Source organism: Nipponia nippon, unplaced genomic scaffold, assembly GCF_047370975.1.
Source record: "Nipponia nippon isolate SJK-2023a ecotype South Korea unplaced genomic scaffold, ASM4737097v1 scaffold_45, whole genome shotgun sequence".
NCBI lineage: Eukaryota > Metazoa > Chordata > Aves > Pelecaniformes > Threskiornithidae > Nipponia > Nipponia nippon.
Genome location: NW_028262364.1, coordinates 453,013 through 475,431, shown reverse-complemented (window position 1 = coordinate 475,431; position 22,419 = coordinate 453,013). Strand labels below are relative to the sequence as shown.

The window sequence follows — 22,419 nt, the reverse complement described above, 5'->3', positions numbered from 1 at the left end:
TCTGGGATCCTGGCGGTGCAGCGCGGTAGCTGACAGGAGTGCTGTAGTGGATGGAGCCAGGCTGTTCAGGAAAGACAGGCTGGGAAGGCGAGGGGCAGGGCTTGCCCTTTCTGTGAAAGAGCAGCTGGCATTCATGGAGCTCTGCTTTGGGACATGCAGTGAGCCAGCCATAGCCTATGGGTGAGGATTAGAGAGCAGGTCAACTTTGTGGTGGAAGGCTACTACAGATCACCTGATCAGGAACCAGAACTAGAGGAGGCCTTCTTCTGACAACTGGAAGAAGCCTCATGTTCACTGGCCCTGGTCCTCACGGGGGGCGTGAGCAGTACCACGTGTTGGCTGGTGGGGCAGTCCAGCAGGGCACAAGCAATCGAGCAGTTTTCTGGCATGCACTGATGAAAACTACATCAGAGGAAGAGTTGGTGGTGGATGTGAAGGTGAGGGGCAGCCTTGAGTGCAGTGGTTATGCAGTGTTTGAGCTCAGAATCCAGAGAGGAGGGAGCAATGGAAAAAGGAGGACCGCAGCCCTGGACTTCAGGAGAGGCGAATCTGGGCTCTTCTGGGATCTGCTTGGAAGAATCCCATGGGTTATGGTCCTGGATAGAGGAGGGTGTCTAGGAGAGCTGCTTCATTTTCAGAGGTCACCTCCTTGAGGCTCAAGAATGGCTCCTCTTGAGGAGGCAGAGAGTGAAGCAAAGGTGATGTGGGAGGGATCTTCTTTGCCTCATTCTTTGCAGGCAATCCTGGCTTCCAGGAACCCCAGGTCTCTGACCCCCTTCAGAGTGTCCAGAGCTGGGAAGACTTGTGTCAGTGGAGGAGGATAATGCCAAGGCACAGTTAAAGAACCTGGAGGGACAGGACCGTATGGGAAGTGATAGGGTGCACCCACGAGTGCTGAGGGAGCTGGCTGATGTCGCTGTGAGACTGCTCTTAATAATTTTTGACGTGTCACGGTAATTGGGAGAGTTTTCTATGGACTGAAAGAAAGAAAAGGACAGTCCCGTTGTCAAGAGGGAGGATCTGAGGATGTCCAGGCCTCTCAGCCTCATCTAAGTTCCTCCAAAGGTGATGGGGCACATAGTTCTGGAAACCATTGCCAAGCAAATGAAGGCCAAAAAGGTGACTGGGAAGAGTCAGCATGGCTTGTGAAGTGGAAATCATGCTCACCCAAATTTGGAGCCTTCTCTAATAAGACGATGAGTCTTGGTGGATGAGGAGGGAGTAGGTGTTGTGTATTCTGAATTTAGGTACGCTTTCAGCACTGTCTCTATGAGCAGTGTTGTAGACAAAGCTATTTCTGATGGACTGGATAAGTGCTCAGTGCCATGGAGTGTGCAAGGGTACATCTTCCTTGCTCCAGCCTTTCTCCCTGGACTCTGGGACCTGGGATTCCTGAAGGCCACTCTTGCCAGTAAAGACTGTGGGGAATTAGGCATTCAGGACCTGTCACTGCGTCCTCCACCCCATTCAGCTGTGGGCCTGCATTTTCCCTTGCCTTGCTTATCCATGCAGGCCTCCTGGCAATTGTAGCTGCTCGTTGGGATGGACTGCTCTTGAGCTCAGCACTGGTGAGACTGTGGACTACTGCGTCCAATTTTGGACTCCCCAACACAGGAAAGACATGGACATACCAGAGCAAATGCAATGAAGGGCCCTGAAGATGAGGAAGGCAGCATCTGACATACAAGGTGACCCTGAGAGAACTGGGTTTGTTTGGTGTGGAGAAGGAAATGCTAGGGGGGGATTTGTCAGTGTGTGTAAATACCTGAGGCTGTGTAGCCTCCATTCTTGGAGGTATTCAAAACTGAACAGCACAAGGCTGTGGGCAGCCTGCCGTCCCTAACCCTGCTAAGCAGCTCAGTCCCACACCGCTGCTCGCTTAGTCAACCGCAGTGGGGTGGGGGAGAGAATCGGCAGGGTAAAAGTGAGAAGACTTGTGTGTTGCGATAAAGAGAGTTTAATAAGCAAAGCAACAGCTGCACGCACAAACCAAGCAAGATAAGGAATTCATTGCCGACGTCCACATGGCAGGCAGATGTTTAGGCCTTTCCAGGAAAGCAGGGCTTCATCACCCATAGTGGTTACTTGGGAAAGACAAATGTCCTAACTCTGAATGTCCCCGTGTGCTCCTTATTTCCCCCAGGTTTATTGGTTCACATGGCTTTATGTGGTATGGAATATCCCTTTGGCCGGTTGTGGTGAGTTGTACAAGAAGGCCTTGATGCTGTGTAAGCACTGTTCAGCAACAGCTAAAAGATTGGTGTGAACATGGTTTTGGTCACAAAACATGACAGCTGCCCGTACAGGCTGCTATGAAGCAAATTAACTCCATCCCAAGGAGACCCAGTACACCTACTCTAGTTGATCGAGCTTCGAGCAGGAGGGTTAAACTAGATCTTTTCCAGAGGTCCATTACAGCCTCAACTCTTGTCCTGGTTTCAGCTGGGATAGAGTTAATTTTCTTCCAAGTAGCTGGTAGAGTGCTGTTTTTTGGGTTTATGGTGAGAATAATATTGATAACACACTGATGTTGTAGTTTGCTAAGCAGTGCTTACACTGGTCAAGGCCATTTCAGCTTCCCATGCTCTGCCAGGTGCACAAGAAGCTGGGAGGGAGCACAGGCAGGACAGCTTACCCAGACTGGCCACAGGGCTATTCCATACCATATGATGTCATGCTCACTATATAAAGCTGGGGGAAGAAGAAGGAAGGGGGGGACGTTCAATGTGATGGCATTTGTCTTCCCAAAAAGCCGTTAGGCGTGATGGAGCCCTGCTTTCCTGGAGATGGCTGAACACCTGCCTGCCAATGGGAAGTAGTGAATGAATTCCTTGCTTTGCTTTGCTTGCATGTGCGGCTTTTGCTTTACCTATTAATCTGTCTTTGTCTCAACCCCCGAGTTTTCTCACTTTTACTCTTTCAGTTCTCTCCCCAGTCCTACCGAGGGGCACTGAGTGAGTGGCTGCGTGGTGCTTTGTTGCTGGCTGCGATTAAACCACGAGAAATCCTCTGCCATCGTGTGAGCAACACTGGCTCCTCTTCTGCTCCCCTTTCTCATGCTCTTTGTTGAGAGCTTGAAAAGACAGCATCAGGCCTGATGGCCAGCCAGAGCTTTGAAGCAGCTTTGGGGGCTGCAAATGCTTTGGGAGTACTCTTCCATCCTGACAGTGGAGAAGACCACTCGTCTCTCCTCCTTTCCTCGTGCGCTGCCAACATGCCGCCCTGTACCCCCTGCAGTCATCTGGCAGTGGCCTTTGGGTGGCTGTGAGGGAGAAAGGGCGAGCCTCTGCCAATCATTTCCTGATTGAATTCCCTCCCCTCCACTCTGTCCAGGTACCTTGGACACAGCAACCACCTGGGGCCCACATTCAGCCTCTCAGGCGCCAGGGAGCAGCCAGTCAACCGGTCAGATTGGGACGCATGTTATTGCCCATCCTTCTGAAGCCAGGCTCTGGGTTTGTGTACGTGGTTGTACAAGCTCGTCACATCTGCATGTACCAGTGTCTGCAGCTTTACAGAACAATCATAAGATGAAACAGAAGACTATAGACCATAAATACAGCAAACACAACCATGCTGAATAGCTCTCCCCAGTCCTCTGTGTGCTACTCGTTTACCCACCCATATTACTTTTGTATCACTTGCATATTTCTCTCTTGAGTTCCAGCTTTGAAACTTGTAGCCCGAAGAGGAAAGTGCCTGTGAGTCTTTCACAGAATGACAGAAGGGTTGAAGGTGGAAGGCACCTCAGGAGGTCATCCGGACCAAGCCCCCTGCTCGAGCAGGGCCACCTGGAGCCAGGTGCCCAGGACCATGTCCAGATAGCTTGTGAATATGTCCAAGCATGGAGACCCACCAACCTCTCTGGGCAATTTGTGCCAGTGCTGAGTCAGTGGAAAAGAGTCACATTAGGCTGCACATTGCCTCTTGACCTGTCACTGAGCACCGCTGCAAAGAGCCTGGCCCTGCCTTCCCTGCACCCTCCCTTCATATAGTTTTATGTATTGATGAGATCCCCCCTGAGCCTTCTCTTCTCCAGGGTAAACAGTGCCAGCTCTCTCAGCCTTTCCTCAGGTAAGAGGAGCTCCAGCCTCCCTGTCACCTTCTTGGCCTGCAACAACCACAGAGGCGCTCGCTCAGTGTCCCCTCAGCAGGATGGTAGAGTGAGTCGGAAGTGGAAAAGAGAGAAAACTCAGGAGTTGAGATCAACAGATTAATAGGTGAAAAAAAAAGTGCATGCACAAGCCAAGCAAAATACAGAATTCATTCCCTACTTTCCATTGGCAGGCAGGTGTTTAGCCATTTCCAGGAAAGCAGGCCTTCATCGCGCCGAACAGTTGCTTGGGAAGACAAATGCCATAACGCCGTATGCCCCCCTTTCAACCATCTGTCCCCGAGTTTTTGTTGCTGAGCCCCACATCATACGGTATGGAAAATTGCTTTGCTCAGTTGACATCAACTCTCTTGGCTCTGTCCCCTCTCAGCATCTTGTGCATCCCCAGCCTACTCACTGTCAGGGCAGCATGCAAGTCAGAGAAGGCATTGACACCGTGTGAGTGCTGTTCAGCAATAGCTAAAATATCCCTGTGTCATCAACACCGTTTTGCTCACAGATTCAAAGCATAGCACCATGAGAGCTACTATGAAGAAAACGAACTCTACCCGAGCCCAAACGAGTACACGTTGTTGAACTGCCTGAGGTTCCTGTCAGCCCGTTTCTCCAGCCTGCCGAGTTCCTTCTGGATGGCAGCGCAACCCTCTGGTGTAGCAGCCCCTCCTCCCAGTTTTGTTTCATCAAGAAATTTGCTGGGGGTGCTCTTTATTCCATCCTCTTGATCACGGCTGAAGATGTTAAACAGGACTGGACCCCTGGGGTACACTGCTAGATACTGGCCTCCAACTGGACTTCATGCCACTGGTCACCACGCTCGGGGACTGACTGTGTGTCCAGTATTCAGTCCAGCTCACCTTCTGCTCATCTAGCCCAGACTTCATCAGCTTCTCTCTGAGGACCTTATGTTGGAGGACAGAGTTGAAAGCCTTCCTGAAGTCAAGGCAAACAATTTGCACTTCTCTCCCCTCCTCTACAAAGCCCGTCCTTTCATCACAGAAGTTGGTTATCAAGTTGGTCAAGCATAACTTGCCCGCCTGCTGACTTTCCTGCTGACTTTCTTGTCCTTTATGAGCCTGGAAATGTTTTCCAGGCCTAGTTGCACCATCACCTTCCCAGGGCTCAAGGTGAGGTTAACCGGCCTGTAGTTCTCTGGGACTTCCTTCTTGCCCCTCTTGAAGATAGCAGTGTCATTTGCTTTCCTCCAGTCCTCAGGCACCTCTCCCAAACACCGTGATCATTCCAAGACGATTGAGAGTGGCCTGGCAGTGACCTTGCTCCAGACTGTCCCCCCTGGTCTTTGTCCCTGAAAACCCTGCATGATGCAGGATTTTTTGCCCCAGGAGGTGTTGGATCTTCCTGAACCTAGAAGAAAAGGCATAAAGACCCTTGGGATTAGAGAACTCTTTTATTAACATCCCAGGAAAGGCGATAGGAAGTCTTGAAATCTTACATCTGTTCCAGTGCTGGGAAGCCCACGCTGCTGCAGCATCGAGCACGCATCAGGTGATATGGGCAGTACAGCTGGGCACAGAACATGCCTGCGTCGACTCCAGAGCATTTGTGATGCTTGCATTCTTGATGGGCAAGGGTCTTCCCGCTAGCACCTCTCCACAGCACTGACCTGCGTACTGTTGAACTTTCTCACTGATATCGTGATTTGCAGGTTAGATGCAGAAGCTACCAGCCCTTCTTGGAAGCCAGAAAGCCTTTTAGACACAGAGTGTACTGGTTTGGGCTGGGATAAAGTTACTTTTCTTCATAGTAGCTGGTATGGGGCTATGTTTTGGATTTTTGCTGAAAACAGTGTTGATAATATAGGGATGTTTTAGGTATTGCTGAGCAGTGCTCACGCAGAGTCGAGGCCTTTTCTGTTTCTCGTGCTGCCCCACCAGCAAGGAGGCTGGGGGTGCCCAAGAAGCTGGGAGGGGACACAGCTGGGACAGCTGATCCCAACGGACCAAAGGGCTATTCCATACCATATGACATCATGCTCAGCAAGAAAAGCTGGGGGAAGAAGAAGGAAGGAGGAACGTTCTGAGTTATGGTTTTTGTCTCTCCAAGTAACCGTTATGCATGATGGAGCCCTGCTTTCCTGGAGATGGCTGAACACCTGCCTGATGATAGGAAGTCATGAATGGATTCCTTATTTTGCTTTGCTGGCGTGTGCAGCTTTTTCTTTGCCTATTAAACTGTCTCAACCCGTGAGCTTTCGCACTTTTACCCTTTTGATTCTCTCCCCTATCCCAGCGGGGGGGAGTGAGTGAGCAGCTGTGTGGTGTTTAGTTGCTGGCTAAGGTTAAACCGCTACAGAGAGCAATTACTGTAATTATTAATGCCAGTATAGTGGCAAGTGAAACAAATAATGGGCATGAGAACAGGTGTCGAATGGCAGTGGTGTTGGAGGTAAAACCACCAGAGCTGTCCCACCATCTGGCAAGAGCAGTGCTAGCTGCTCATTCAGCAGACTGACTACCTCTACTTGATTGCGTTGTTTATCAGAGTCCAGCAAGGAGAGTATTTCGTGGTCCAAATTTGCAGTAAATTGAAGAAGACTGTTTAGGAAGCCTCCAGTTCCCAATATTGGCAGGGGGAGGGTAGGGTCCATTATTGCTTAATTAATTGGTGGTACCATGGTATTTTTTCTGTTTCTCTTTATAATGGCAGACTGTTATTCTATAGCTATTACTATTAATGGTTCTATTGTTCTACTAATAGCACTAATCTCTGTGTATGTCTAATGGTTCTGTTGTGGCCAAACAAAGTGATTGTGTGGAATATGTGTGAAGTCCCACTGTCTGGAGACAAACATGAGGTTCATGGGCTGGCGGTAGACTCCAAGAGCGGTTTTGCCATTTTGTGGGATGTTACTCCATCCCTTGAGGCTTTTAAGGTACATGTCTGCTGCTCAGCTCCGGATATACCTGGGTCTTCTGGGGCACCATTTCGCCACCATTTAGCCACAGCCCATTCCCAAGGTTCTTGAATGTCTAGTGGGACGGCGTGAGCAGATGTAGAGGGTTCTACGCATGGAATAATTAATGCATGCCTACAAACTCTTCATGCTGTATTTCACCTGTAGGACAATTGCTCACCTCTACTGTGTGTCCACGGAAGCTTATCAGTCCCTTGGACTCCCGGTATTGCAGTAGACTTGGCTTAGCAGGGCATGACCTACAGGTATGGCCGACTTTTTCCAAATCCCGGAGATACTGGGCAGTGATGACTTTCAAAGCTTGGCCATTCTTGTTTCATAGCAGCCAGTAGCCTACTTTGATGTAAGGAGGTTGTGTACTATTATTTAGGCCACATACTCTGGCATGCACCCATGCCAGCCCAGCATCCCGTGGTCTACACGCTGGCCAACGCGGCTAAGAGAGCTGTTTGCAGTCTGACTGCTGCGGGTGCCAGTCTGTCTCACTTCATGCAACATTATGCATGCTCTGGGTGAACTGCTAGCTGTAAAAGCTTTGGAGTGTATGAAGAATTAAGGGCACCTACATTGCAATCCCAAGAGAGCTGATACCCGTTTCTCCTTTTACAGGACTTTTCCATGTGAACAGAGCAGCCATAGCATGACCAGGCACTGCAGATGGCATACAAGTACAATACAAGTATTCTGGGGACTATGTGGACTCCCCCACATGCCTAATTGTATGCCTAAGTTTTACCAGGGTCTAGAAAGACCTGTTCCTACTCTATGTCATCAGTCCGGTATCTCTGTCCTGAGCAGGCACGGGAGTGTCTCATCGCTCTTCCACATCCAGTTTGAAGCTATCCTTCGAGGCTGAGCGAGAGGTGAAACAGTAACAACAGTTTGATTAGCTAGCTAGTGCAGTAAGGTAGCAGTTACCCAGCACCTGGAGTTGTAGTAAAGATAAGAACATGCATCAAGGCTGACACCACATGGGTGGCAACTCCAGGCTCTTCCGCTATGATTTGACACCCGAGTTCATCCTGTGACAGGGGAATGTGCAGCACAGAGCATTGCAGAAGCTCCTTAGCTATGTGCAGCCCATTGCATGCCTGTGTGCACTCAGGTCAACTTATCCTTGGAAATTAGTCTTCTGGTGAGGACCACTAGAGACACCCAAATGGCTTGGGCTTTGGCAACGATGTTTCCCGTTCCCATCATTTCCGCTTGGGCTGTAGCCATGAGCTGGTCAGAGCACAGCTGTAGATAAACAGCCATGCTGGGTTTCTGGCATGTTTCAGATCCAACCGAGGAGGTCTGTGCAGTGGAGACAAGCAGGGCACACAGTGACTCTGCTTTATGCTTACAGGTTCATCGTCTGCTATATTCATGTGGCCTGCTACCCACGGCATCCCGTCAGGCCCACGCAGCACATGCTCCCAAGGAAGGGCTGGGGAGCCTCCTGCACCCACATAGGTCGACATAGGGACGCACATCACCCGAGACTTTAACTGCTAGGACCGGAGTCCCTTTGCAGCGGGCAGCTCCACTGAGCTGACGGGTGCCCCTTTTCGACCCCTCGCTCACACACACACACTCACCCTCGGGCGCTTTCTCTCCCCTCAGGCTCGACCCGAGGTTTCCCCAAAGCAGAGTCTCCCACATGGCGTACGCCAGGTGAATTTATTGAGTGGTACAGCGGTGAAGAGCAGCTCGAGCTGGATGCCTCCGGGGAGGGACCTCGAACAAAGAGATCCCTGGGCAATTAGACCCTTACAGTCTAAGTTCCCCTCCCGTCATGTGACGGTTGGGTCCAATAGTAATATTTGGGTCTGGGGTCTTCTTGTTCCTCATTGGATCCTTTCCCTGTCTCCAGGCAGGACATTCCTTTTCTTGTCTTGAAGAGTTGCAGCTTCTGCCGATGGTTTTGGCTACCTTACCTTCCTGGTTTGCACCAGTTTCAGGGCCTTCCTTCATGTAGCTAGGTAGGAGTTCAGTATACGGTCAGTGTATCTAGGTGAAAGTTCACAGCTTGCAGTCTAAGGCTTCAACAGGTCTTTGGATCCTTATTTGAGCTAAAAATGACTTCTACAACACTGACTATGTCAGCTACTTGCTGTTTACCACCTCTTGGCATTTAGGTTGGGAGCTGTGACAGGCCAGAGCAGTGTCGTGGGAGTAATGGGGCTGTAATGGTGGGCCAGGTGGGGGTGACAGGGGCACAGACAGGGAAAATGTGGTCAAAGCCGTGGGAAGGTGAGAGGAAGCAGTTGTGGCTACGTTTGCTCTCGTGCCCATGGGCTTTTTCCCATCCTGGAGAAGTGGGATGGGGAGACCCAGCTCCTGAGAACTTGAGCATATCCCTGCAGCCCTAACACCTCCCTGTCAGCATCTCCCACTGTCCATTTCTGGTGTTTCTTCTGTGTGGCAGAGGGGAACAGAGAGCCTGTTGACACTGGTCCCCAGCAGGACAGCCCTGCAACACTGTCGGAAACAAAGAGAACAACAGATTGCAAGAGATGGGAGGGAAGATGAGGAGTTGGGGGCAGGGTGGTGGACGGGTAGCTCTGCGGTGTGGAGAGGAGGAGTATGGGGCAAGGGGGTAGGAGTGGGGGTCATTTCCACACCCTTGCACATATCACCTGCAAAGTCCTGAATGTGCCTGTGAGTCTTTCACAGAATCCCAGGAAGGCTGAAGTTGGAAGGCACCTCAGGAGGGCACCTGGTCCATCCTGCCTGCTCGAGAAGAGCCAGCTAGAGCCATGTGCCCAGGACCATGCCCAGACAGCTTTGGAATATCTGAAAGACTGGAGACTCCACAGCCTCTCTGGGCAACTTGTGCAGTGCTTGGTCACCCTGAGAGTGAAAAAGTGTTTCCTGATACTCAGAAGGAGCATGCTGAGTTTCACTATGTGTGCATTGCCTCTTGACCTGAAACTGAGCACTACTGAAAAGAGTGTGGCCCCGTACTATTTGCACTCGCTCTTCACGTCTTTCTACACATCGCTGACCTTCCCTTCTCCAGGGTAACCAGTCTCGACTGTCCCTGCCTTTCCTCATGTGCAGCACAGGCCTCCACGTGTCTTGGTCAGCGCAGGCAGGGGACAGGAGCGAGGCCAGGGCGGGCTGGGGGTGCGGGGCACGGGGAGGGTCCTGCGAGGGGCCGCTGTGGGCCGACAGCCCGGCCCCGGCGCTGGCTCTGGCGCTGGGGCTGGGCGAGAAGGCGAGAGAGCGTGGGAGCCGCGCTGGGAGCCAGGGGCCAGGAGCCTTGGGGGGGCGGGGCGGGGCGCTCCTGCTCTGCCCACGGCCCTGGCCCGCGTCCCTCCCCGCGCCCGCCCTTCTCCTGGCGCGGAGGGGCCGCGGCCCCGGGGTTGGGGGCGGGCAGAGGCGTCGGCGCTGCCCCGGCGAGGGGCCGAGGCGGCGGGGCGGGCAGGAGCAGGAGCTGGGGCAGGGGCAGGGGCTTGCGCAGGATGAGGATGGGTGCGGAGCGCGGGTCCGCTGGGCTGCTGTGCGGCTGGGCCCGGGCCCTTGGGCGCCGTCCGTCCCCGGCGCGGCAGGGCGTGATGGCGCCCGGGCTGGGGCCGTGGCTCCTGGCCTTGTCCTTGGCCGCGGGGCCGGCAGGTGAGAGGCGGGCGGGGAGGGGAGCGAGGCCGGGGCTGGGCCCGGGGCTGGGGCTGCCCGCGGGCGGCCGTGCCCGTGCCGGGGCCGCGGGGCTGCGGCTGCTGCCGCGGCGGGCGCGCTGTCGCCTGGCGCTCGCCTTCGTTAGCGGGGGAGCGGGGAGCGGGTGGCGTGGGCGGGAGAGGGAGGGGGAGAGGCAGGGGCAGGGGCAGGGGGAGGCTGTCGGGCAGCGGGTCGGGCCGCAGTGTCGGGAGCAGGCGCGGCTGAGCCCCGAGGGGGGCAGGCGGGGCATTGCCCCGGGCGCGGGGCTTTGGCGGGAGAGAGGGGGTGGCGGCTGGGGCTGTGCCGGGGCGGGGGGCGTCGGGGCGTCGGGTGAAGGTCGTCGGGCCGTGGGCGCGCCCTGCCCGGCTGCGAGCGCTCTCCGTCCGCAGGGGTGTGGGCGCAGCTGAGGCTGGTGGAGGCCGGCGGAGGGCTGCGAGCGCCCGGGGACTCCGTGCTCCTCTCCTGCCGCGGGTCCGGCTTCACCTTCCAGGATTATAGTGTTTGGTGGTACCGTCAGGCACCCGGTGGCACACTCGAGTGGGTGTCCTACATCCACTTTGCTGGTAGTACCAAGGAGTACGGGGCAGCAGTGGAGGGTCGAGCCACGGTGTCCCGGGACAATTCGCAGTCTGAGTCGTCTCTGTCCCTGCGTGCCCTGCACCCGCGGGACTCTGCCCGCTACTTCTGTGCCGTTCGCACGGAGACAGGAAATCCAGCTGAGCTTGAACAGAAAGGTGCTGGGGCCCAGCTCAGGGTGCATTAGATGTGGGGAAGGTGAATGTTGGCAGGGGTGAGGAGGGGGCAGTCTCAGGGCTGTTCCCAAGGAGTCAGGTGGCACCACTGTGCACCACAGGTGTTCCTGGCCTTCACTGCACGCTTTGGGAATTCTATTTTATTGGCAATTAAATTAGAGCAGAATTGTGAGTCACAACAAAAAAGCCTCCTTAAAACACCTTGCCCCCCCTGAATCCCCGCCGCTTCCCAGGCTCAACTTCAGTCCTTCATTCCTGACTTCTCTCCCTCCTGTCCGCAAAGTGCGTGGGAGGAATGGGGTGTGGGGTCAGTCCACAACACGTCATGTCTCCTGCTCCTTCCTCCCTCCCATGGTCTGCAGTGCTTCACCAATGACTCCAGGGTGGCTCCTTCCCAAGGGCCGTAGTCCTTCAGAGTAAACCTGCTCCAGCCTGGGCTCTCCACAGGCCCCAGTTCCAGTCAGGGCATTTTCACATGCTCTGGCATGGGATCTTGCACAGGCTGCAGGGAAATCCCTGTTCCACGGGGGTCTCTTCCGCGGGCTGCAGGCCAATCTCTGCTCTGGCACCTGGAGGGTCTCCCACTCCTTCACTGACTTGGTGTTTGCACGATTGTTTCTCACACTTTCTTTCCTCGCTTCTCAGACTGCTGCACCCTCTTTTGACCACTTTTAGCTATGTTGTCCCATAGGCATTGCCATCTTCAGTGCTGGGCTCAGCTTTGGCCAGCGACGGGTCTGCTGCCGAGCTGGCTGGAACAGGCTATGTTGGGCATGAGGCAGTCCCTGGCCTCATCACAGAGGCCATTGCTGCAGCGCCCAGCTCCCAAAACCTTGCAGTGGAAGCCCAGTACAGGAGGGTCACAGCCCATCTCTGTGCCCAAAGGCTCTTGCAACCCTGTTTTCACAGAATGGTTTAGGGTTGAAGGAACCTCCCGAGGTCATCTGGTGCAACGGCCCTGCTCAAGCAGGGCCCCCTACAGCTGGTTGATCAGTACCATGCCCAGGCAGCTCTGGAATACCTCCAAGCAGAGAGACTCCACAGCCTCTCTGCACAACCTGTGCCAGTGTTGAGTCACCCTGACAGTGCAAAAGTGTTTCCTGATGTTGAGAGGGACCGTGCTGTGTTTCAGTTTGTGCCCATGGCCGCTTGTGCTGTCACTTGGGAATGACTGGCAAGAGCCTGGCCCTGCCTTTATGTGCCCCTTCTCTTCAGGTAGTAGGAAGTCTGCGTTTCTCTCCCAGATCTGACATTACAATGGGAGCAAGAGCTTGTGATCCTTGTGTGTTTGCAGCTGCTGGATCTCGGACGTGACAAGCAGAAGCCCAGGGAAGTGGTGGAGTAGGTGAAGCAATTGATCGATCTCTTGTTGCTGGTTCATCCTTGTCTCCTGGGGTCGCAGGTGCCCTTTCTGAGGTGCAGACAGAGGCCTCAGGCCCCACGGTAGGGAAGGTCTCAGAGTCTCTCACGCTTACCTGCCACATCTCTGGTGTCCCCATCAGTGACAGCAGCTACACTTGGGACTGGATCCGGCAGGCTCCTGGCAGAGAGGTGCAGCAGATAGCGTTGCAGTATCCTTTCCCGGGACTCCAGCACATTGCTTCATCCTTGCAGACCCAAGTCAGCAGCTCTGCTGATGATGAGGGATCTCTGATTTGAGATCCCCTGACGAGCCTTCATTTCTCCAGGTTAAACAGTCCCAGCTCTTAGCCTTTTTTAATAGGAGAGTTGCTGCAGTCCCTTTGGCATCTTGGTGGCCCTCTGCCAGACTCTCCCAAGTTCGTCCATGTCTCTGTTGTCCTGTGGAGCCTGGAACCAGTCCCAATACTGCAGGTGGAGCCTCACCGGTGTTGAGTAGCGTGGAAGCATGAGCTCCCTCGCCCTGCTGGCAACACTCCTCCTGGTGCCACCCAGGATACCATTACCTGCCTTTGCCATTCTGGTGGGTTAACGTTGGGTGGCAGCCAGATGCCCACCAAGCTGCTCTCTCACTCCCCTTCCGCAATGGACAAGGGGAGAAAATAAGATGAACATGCTCATGAGTCAAAATAAAGACAGGTAGGCTGCTCACCAATCCCAGGCACAGCAGACTTTGGGAAAATGAATGTATTGCCCATAAAAACTAGAGTAGGATAAGGAGAAGCAATGACAAGATTAAGAACACCTTCCCCCAGCCACCTCTTCTTCCCAGGCTCTACTTGGCTCCTTCGTCCCCGAGTCTTCTACCTCCTCCACAGCCCAAACAGTGCGGGGAGTTGGGGAATGTGGGTTGGGGTCAGTTCATAACGCTTGTTCTCTGCCACTCCTTTCTCCTCCCATTTTGCCCCTGCTCTGGCCTGAGGTCCCTCCCCCAGCAGACAGTCCTTCATGAACTGCTCCAGTGTGGGGCCTCTCCCCAGAGTACAGTCCTTCAGGAACAGAGTGGTGCAGCGTGGGCTCCCACGGGCCACAGTTGCTGCCTGAAGACTTGCTCCTGCATGGGCTCTGTGTGTGCACCAGCTTCCTTCAGGGCACATCTGACTGCTGTGGCGTGGGGTCTTGCATGGGCTGCAGTGTGGCTGTCTGCTCTGACGTAGGCCTCTATGGGCTGCAGGGGGACAACCTGTTCCACCATGGTCTCCAGGGAATGTCTGCTCTGGCGCCTGGAGCACCTCCTCCCCCTCCTTCTTCACTGACCTTAGTGTCTGCAGAGTTGTTTATCTCACAGCTCTTCTTACTTTTCTCTCTCACAGCCACTGTGCCGTGGTTTTTACCTCTCTTGTAAATATGCTTTCACAGAGGCACCATCGGCTTAGCTGATGGGCTCAGCTTTGGCCAGTGGTGGCCCCTTTTCGACCCCTCGCTCACACACACACACTCACCCTCGGGCGCTTTCTCTCCCCTCAGGCTCGACCCGAGGTCTCTGACATGGCGTACGCCAGGTGAATTTATGGAGTGGTACAGCGGTGAAGAGCAGCTTGAGCTGGGTGCCTCCGGGGAGGGACCTCGAACAAAGAGATCCCTGGGCAATTAGACCCTTACAGACTAAGTTCCCCTCCCGTCATGTGACAGTTGGGTCCAATAGTAATATTTGGGTCTGGGGTCTTCTTGTTCCTCATTGGATCCTTTCCCAGTCTCTGGGCAGGACATTCCTTTGTTACGTTATTACTCCACTGGCTATCCTTTTCGCTCATGTACATACAAGTGAAAGGGTTTGGTATAGTCTGAGAGTCCGAGAGCGGGAGCTGATGCCAAATCTCCTTTGATTGTTTTAAAAGCTTGCTCCTTTTCCGGACCCTATGCAATAGGTTCTACCTACTCATTACTTGTTACTTTTGTCAGTGATCTTGTTAATTCTCCCAACCCAGGAATCCACGGTCAACAAAATCCCACAGCTCCAAGGAAGCCTCGCAGCTGTTTCTTTGTGTCTGGACACGGAAGCTTTATTACAGCTTCTGTTCTTTTCTGAGTCTATTACTCACTGCTCTTCCCTTAGGATAAACCCTAAAGATTTAACTTCCTTCTGACACAGCTGAAGTTTGGATGGAGATGCACGATGACCTTTCTCTGCTAAGGCAGTACATAGATGTATAGTGTCTTTTATACAGGCATCCTCATCTTTACTCGCTATTAGCAAATCGTCTACGTATGGTACAAGAGCCAATTTGCCCGGTAATTTTATATCTCTCAAATAATTTGTCAGTGTTCGCAAAAAAAATTGTAGGAACCCTCCAAAGCCTTGTGGGAGAGGAGTCCAGTTTAATTGTTGTTCTTTCCATGTAAAGGCCAACAAAAGTTGGCTGTTCATGCCTAAGGGGATGCGAAAGGAGGCAGAGGTTAGATCAATCACCATAAAATCTCTTGCCCAATGTGGTATTTGTAAAAGTCTGGTAGAGGGATGGGGCACTGCTGGATGAGGAGTCACTATGTACTGATTAACCACCCGTACATCTTGTACAAAAACGATATTCCAGGTCCCCAGCTTCACCTAATCTGTTTTTTCTTTTTTTTTTCCCCGAGGAGTCTAGGAGCATTATCTGGTGAGACACACACACACTTTCAGCATCTTTTTGGCTAAATACCGGTCTATTTGCTTTTGAATGTTCTTCTCAGCTTCTTGAGGAATCAGATACTGTTTCACAGCCGGAGGGGGCTCTCCTCCCTTTGGTTTTTTTTTGTTTGTTTGTTTACGGGTTAAGCTGAAACTAGTAGTCCTACATCAGTGCTAGTTTTCCTCTACAGCTTTGTTGGTACTGGTTTCAATACCTCCGGTATTTTTAGCTCATTATTTGGGCTTCCAGTGACTACAGTCATTCCCATGATTATTAAATCTGTACCTTCAGGTGACAAGTGTAATTCTACATCTAGCGTCTGTAAGAGATCTCTCCCTAACAAACAGGCATGCTGGGGAGTCCCCCGCCAATACAAATCACCCTCATATACTCTTGTTTCTCATAATTCCTAATAGGGGTTTACTCAAATTCTGCTATCTTTGTCCTGTGACTCCACATATTAAAATTCTGTCTGTGGCCTGAGACAGTCTCGGGGTAAAATTCAAAAGGGATAATGTGGCTCCCGTATCGACCAAGAATTCAACTTCACGACCTTCAGCTTTACCTATAATATGTCTCTTGGTTTACCCACATTGGGTTACCCACATATTAAAAATTTGTAATCTTTCTGCTTCAAGATGCGCAGGGTCTCTTTCTTCCAGTCATTGTGATTGCGAATCTTCCCGAGGAATTCTTCTCGGTGACCATTTCCTTCTTTCGTCCTTTCCCACGGCCAGAGTGGGCATTCCCACTCTCTATGCCCGAAGTTCCCACAATACTAGCACTCCTTTTCACCATTCCTTCCCGTTCCTCTTTCTTCTTTTCCTGGTCTTAGCTCAGACCTCCTATCCAGTCTTCTTCCCCCCCAGCTCCCATCTCTCACTTGCAAATTCCTTGCTAAAGGGTCTTTTTCCCCTCTCAGCCCCCATCTCTCACTTGCAAATTCATTACTAAAGCCGCATCCAGTAAACTTGCCTCCTGTTCTTTTGCCTTTTTTCTTTTTTTTTTTCTTTTTTTTTTCCCCTTTAATCTGCTCAGCTTTTTGCCTGTCCTCGCACCCATCATATACAAACACAGTAATACTCAAAATCTTTTCCAAATTCTCTCCCTGCCACCCAGGCATGTGTTCTTTAAAGTAATCGCCTATATCGGGCACCGCCTGGCCCACAAAGACGCTAATCGTGAGCGCATCATTAAAATTCTGCAGCGTCATTCCTCCGTATTTTAGCAGAGCTTCTGGAGTTGTCCCCAAAAATCACCAGGAGGCTCATCAGGTCTCCTGCATGATTATAGTGCCCGTTTGGATCATTTGCTCTCCAGGGGTTCTGTTTCCTCCTGCCTGTTGAGGCAATTCAGCATCCTTATTGATTATTTATTCTCCTTCAAAAGGGTGAAAGAGTTCCCTTGATGGTATTCGGGTGTCACTTCAATTCGCATTACACTCTGCACATATTTTTGAGAGTAGCTGGGCTCACCTCTTGGCATCCTCCCTTAGGCGGGCCATCGTACTTCCCCACACCACTACCTCACTAGGTTTCCAAGGCTGGTACCTATAAAAGGTTAGCACTGTCCCAGTCTCCACCAGGCCCCAGGCTGTACAGCAGTAGGATTAGGAACATGACTCGTAGTGCTAGGAAAGAGCCCGGCAGCCGGTGGGTAAACAGGAGGAGAATCAGAAGCTAGAGAGGACATAAGGTGGGGCTGAACTACGTACAGGAGTTTCTTGTGTGGTAGCTTCTTCTACTGCTACAATGACCCCCTTTTTCTTTTTCGACTTTAGTCCTGGAAGCTTTCTCTCCCCAGGTCAGGCATGCCATAGCTACCAGTAATCCATCTGGTGTGGGTACCTATCCTCCAGTCTCCAATGTCTCCCTGGTCGTGACTGCAGGGAGCTCCCTCCTGCCATTCTTGTAATAAACGGCCATTCATCTTGGCATAATTTGGTTGCACACTTCTTAGATATTTCGGCTGTACCATAAATTTTTTCCCAATTCTGTAAAACCTCAGCTAAGGGTGTCCCCCTTTCTACGCTGGGTATGTTTCCCATTTCCTTTCCTTAATTATGTGCGATTTACACTGATGTGGCCACACACCACCTTTGCGTTTTTTTTTCTTTTCCCTTTATTTTTTTCCCCTTTTCCCGCCCTTTTTTTTTTCTTTTCCTTCTGTGTGATTTATGCTGATCAGGCCACGCACCCCCTAATTCACTAGTCTCAAGGTTGCTCAGGGAATTTTTACCACTCACCTTTCGGAGCCTCCCTCTCCAAAGGTCCCAGGTAAATTCACCTGCTGCCTCCAGTTGGATGTTGGAGGTAGGAGGATCGGAGGGTGCTGGCCTAAGGTCCCATCTGGGGTGCCAGACTGCTAAGGGAGCAGCAGCCGCCCGAGCATTCACACACCATCCTGGGAGTCGCACACACCCCTCACGAGACTTTAACTGCTAGGACCGGAGTCCCTTCGCAGTGGGCAGCTCCACTGAGCTGACGGGTGCCCCTTTTCGACTCCTAGCTCACACACACCCCCACCCTCAGGTGCTTCCTCTCCTTCAGGCTCGACCCTAGGTTTCCCCGAAGCAGTGTCTCCGCCATGGCGTACGCCAGGTGAATATATTGAGTGGTACAGTGGTGAAGAGCAGCTCGAGCTGGGTGCCTTTGGAGAGGGACCCCGAACAAAGAGATCCCTGGGCAATTAGACCTTTAAAGTCTAAGTTCCCCTCCCGTCATGCGACAGTTGGGTCCAAGAGTAATATTTGGGTCTGGGGTCTTCTTGTTCCTCATTGGATCCTTTCCCTGTCTCCAGGCAGGACATTCCTTTTCTTATCTTGAAGAGTTGCAGCTTCTGCCAACAGCACCCTCTCCTTCCTCACTGACAGTCAGCATGGGTTTGTGAAGTGGAAACTGTGCTTAACCAAATTTCAAGCCTTCTACAATAAGAAGATGAGTCTTGGTGGATGAGGAGCGAGTGGATGTTGTTTATTCTGAATTTAGTTATGCTTTCAGCACTGACCTCCCTGCAAACATCAGAGACAAAGCTACTGATTCTGGACTAGATAAGTGGGCTGTGACATGTTCCTTGCTCCAGCCTTTCTCCCTGGACTCTGGGACCTGGGACTCCTGAAGGCCACTCTTGCCAGTAAAGACTGAGGTGAATGAGGCATTCAGGACCTCAGGGATTTCCATGTCCTGTGTCACCAGGTCCCCACCCCATTCAGCAGTGGGCCTGCATTTTCCCTTGCCTTGCTTATCCATGCAGGCCTCCTGGCAATTGTAGCTGCTCGTTGGGATGGACTGCTCTTGAGCTCAGCACTGGTGAGACTGTGGACTACTGCGCCCAATTTTGGACTCCCCAGCACAGGAAAGACATGGACATACCAGAGCAAATGCAATGCAGGGCCATGAAGATGAGGAAGGCAGCATCTGACAAACAAGGCGAGCCTGAGAGACCCGGGTTTGTTTAGCGCTCTTCCAGCCCCTGCCTCTCGCCCTCACTGTTGTCATAGACTGAGGGAGTGCCTAGGAGGGACGAGGACTGCCTGCAGTGACAGAGGCCCAGCCAGGGGAGATGTGGGCAGAGCTGTTCTGCAGGCAGAGTGAAGGTGGCGAGAGGCGAGCCAGAGCGCGCCTGGCCATGTGGACTGCCCTGTGCGTGGGGTTATTGCCCGTCGCAGGTAAGTGCAAGGAAGGGGTGATGCCCCTGCTCAGGATGTGTGCATGGCCCTGTGCTCTGCACAGCTCTGCAGAGCTGTGCTGACTGCTTGCAGCCTGAGCTGCCTCTGCCTCGACCTCCACACCCATCCCTGCAGAGCACAATGGGAACAGCCCTCCTCCTCTTCTAGCTGTGAGTTAGACAGCTCTGTCCAGCCTGCCTCGTCTGTGGTGTGGGGACAGGCAGGGCACCTACCTGCTACTCCCACCTCTTGGGTCCTAATGCTTTGCCATTGAAGTGGCACTCTGCTCCTGGGGCACTGCAACCCATCTTGACAAGACCAGGTTGAGGATGGCAGCATAGGGCCCAAGCCCCACTTGCCTGTGAGTGGTCCTGTGCTCATTCAGAGCATTTTCAGAGACAGGAGGGTGGGTTCCTCACCATCGCATCTTGGCAAAGAGAAAGGGATTTGTCCGCCATGGTGCAAAACCTTCCTGTTTGAATGAGAAAATCAGAAAAAGTTCCTTGTCTGACAGGGAAAAGGAGGGAGGGGAACGTGGTGTCTCCCTCCGTGTGAGCTCCGATTCCTGGTGCCATCTCTATTTTTCTGCCCTTCTTTGTCAGCTGGATTCAAAGAGAAGGATTTAGTCCTCCCAGTAGTCCAGTGCCATTACAATGCCCTGATGAGTGTTACCCTGACCTTTGCTGAATCTTGGCGTGATCATAGCTTGTTCTCACTCTCGGCAGTCACTGGCCATGTGGCCTTGGAGCAACACGTCAGGGAACTGGCCGTGCGAGAGGGAGACGGAGTCACCTTCCAGTGCAGCATGCGTGGAGCCAGCATGAGCAACTACTACATGTTCTGGTACCGGCAGGGGCCACGTGGCTCTCTGGACTGGATTTACGGGGAGGGTGATTACTATGGAGAAGGTTTCCAGGATCGCTTGAAGGGATCAGTGGAGAGCTCCCAGAACAGATTCACGCTGCAGATGCAGGCAGCAAAGCAAGGAGATGAAGCAGTGTATTACTGTGGTGCTAGGCTCACCCTGGAGCAGCTCAGCAGCAGAGTGGGCCAAAACCCGACTGACAGAGAATACAGATCTCTCAGCTTTTCTTTCTAGCAGCTGCTAATGAGAGGTTGGTGTCACACAACGGCAGGTGCAGGAAAGAGACTTTTGCATGCTTGCAGGAAAAGGTGGTGAAGGGAAGTGTGGTTGAACGGCTGAGACCATTTCTGATGCAGGAGGGTCTACTGTGGGAACTTCAGAGGCTGTGTGGTGAAGTGCAGGTTAGTGCACGTTGCCTGGGCTCCTGTCCAGCATGGCCCAGTTTTTGCTCCCTGGCTTGGCTGTAGAGCTCTGGGATCCTGGCGATGCAGCACGGTAGCTGACAGGAGTGCTGTAGTGGATGGAGCCAGGCTGTTCAGGAAAGACAGGTGTAGTAAAGATAAGGGCTGACGACTGGAAGATCACGTGCTGTACGGAAAGAGTTAAGGGTCGACCCTCCCTTGTCTCCGCCCCTTATAACATGACACACCTACTGCTGGGGGTATAAAGCCCGGGTGGGCTGGAGATCTGGTGGGATAACCTTGATGTGTAGTGTTTGCTACATAGTGGTGACCCCGACGTGATCAGGCAACAGCGATGGAACTTGCGGAACTCATAAAGGTACTAAAGTCGGTAACGACAAGGGTGCTCAAGAGGAGGTTTGCGGCAAGGCGGCGCCGGCCTTCCGCACGTGGCGTGCTGATGGGGCATGAATCTCCTGGGAACGAAAAGCCAACAAGTTTAGTTTCGGAGGGGACACAGGCTGGCTGGGAAGGAGTGGCCTGTGGGACACAGACGGAACCGTTGTTACTGGGGGCTGAGCCAATGGAGGAAGGGGAGGTGCAGGGAGACTATGGCGCAGCGGGAACAAAGGAGTCGGGAAAGGTGTTCCTGATACAAGTGAGGAGTTTAGAGCGGCCACCCACGGAACCTTCGGCACCTCCTGCACCGGCGGATCTGCCACTTCCTCAATACCCCTGGGGCGAGTTGCAACAATGTGTGGAAAGGGAGCTGACTGATAGATTGCTGGATTGGGTCCCGGGGGCCAATGTGGGATCCCAGCGGTATCGCGAACTACGTGAAGGAAGATGGCGGGAAGGAGAAAAGGAAGGCAAAACACCTGAGGATGCCCCATTGTATCCCAGTGATCGACGAGTGCTGGACACACAGAGAGCGGAGGCAGGACATCGTGGGGGGGTGTGGTAGGGCTCCCCCGGCACTGCCAGTGATACGTGAGCCAGCAGAGGGAACCCCTATCCCTGGGGCAATGGGAAATCAAACTGGTATTCCCTCACAGTGGAGGGAGCCTGTACACGATTACCCCATGAGCTCTGATAGCAGTGAGGGCGAAGCGGGTGACGAGGGATCCTCGATTGTTGCTCATCCACCCCCGCTTCCGAGACGGACTAACGAGGTTTCAAGGGAACTCGAGGCATTGATCAGCCGATTGAGAGGGGTGGTGGCAAATGCGGAAAGTCTTATGCCAGGGGGAATGCCGAAAGAGAGGGCAAACGGGACGGATTGGCGGATGATTGCAAAAAATTGTGTCTTGGAAGGAGTGCGATTCCAGGCCCCTCCGATTCAAGCATTTCCTATCCGAGCAGCCCCAGGTGGAGGATATGAGTGGCAACCGTTAGATGCGAAGTTGGTGAAAGAATTGGTCACAACGGTGAAAAGTCATGGATTAAATTCCCCAGAGACCCAAGTCCTATTAGACTGTGTTTTTGCAACGCCGCTTGCACCTTTTGATATCATTCAGTTGATGTGGGCCGTATTGACCCCCTCGATGATGGTATTGTTTAGGGAGGAGTGGAGGAATGGGTGCACCCAAGTTGTTATCGAGGCACAACAGGCCAACCATGCCATGGCAGGAGTGACTTTAGAGCAGTTGACGGGTGAAGGACAGTTCGCAACTCCTCAGGCACAGGCTCAGCGAATGCGGGGGCGTGATTTTGCTGCATCTTCGAAAGCTGCCCAGGCAGCGATACGCATCATCGCGGCTCTTGATAAAAGGGAGCCTCCATGGGTCCAAATACGGCAATCGTTAAGTGAGCCCTTCACAAAGTTTTTAGACCGGCTGCAAGCGGCGCTCCAGGTTGCTCGACTTCCTGAGCAGGCTAAGGAGGCGATATTGCTTGACTGTGCACGTACGCAAGCAAACCCACAAACTGCAGTGTTGCTAAGACAGTTACCCATAGGGACCACGCTTTCACAGATGATTCGTTACGTGCTGGAACAGGAACAGGTGCAAAGTATGCAA

General features: G+C 52.8%; 1 gene segment (V, D, J or C); it reads left to right on the top strand.

Moving 5' to 3' along the window:
• The first annotated feature begins 10,588 nt into the window (after positions 1-10,588).
• Positions 10,589-11,448, top strand: LOC148052636 (Ig heavy chain V region C3-like). The segment is given in 2 exon segments: positions 10,589-10,646; positions 11,075-11,448. Coding segments are annotated over 2 exon segments (432 nt in total).
• Positions 11,449-22,419: the final 10,971 nt, after the last annotated feature.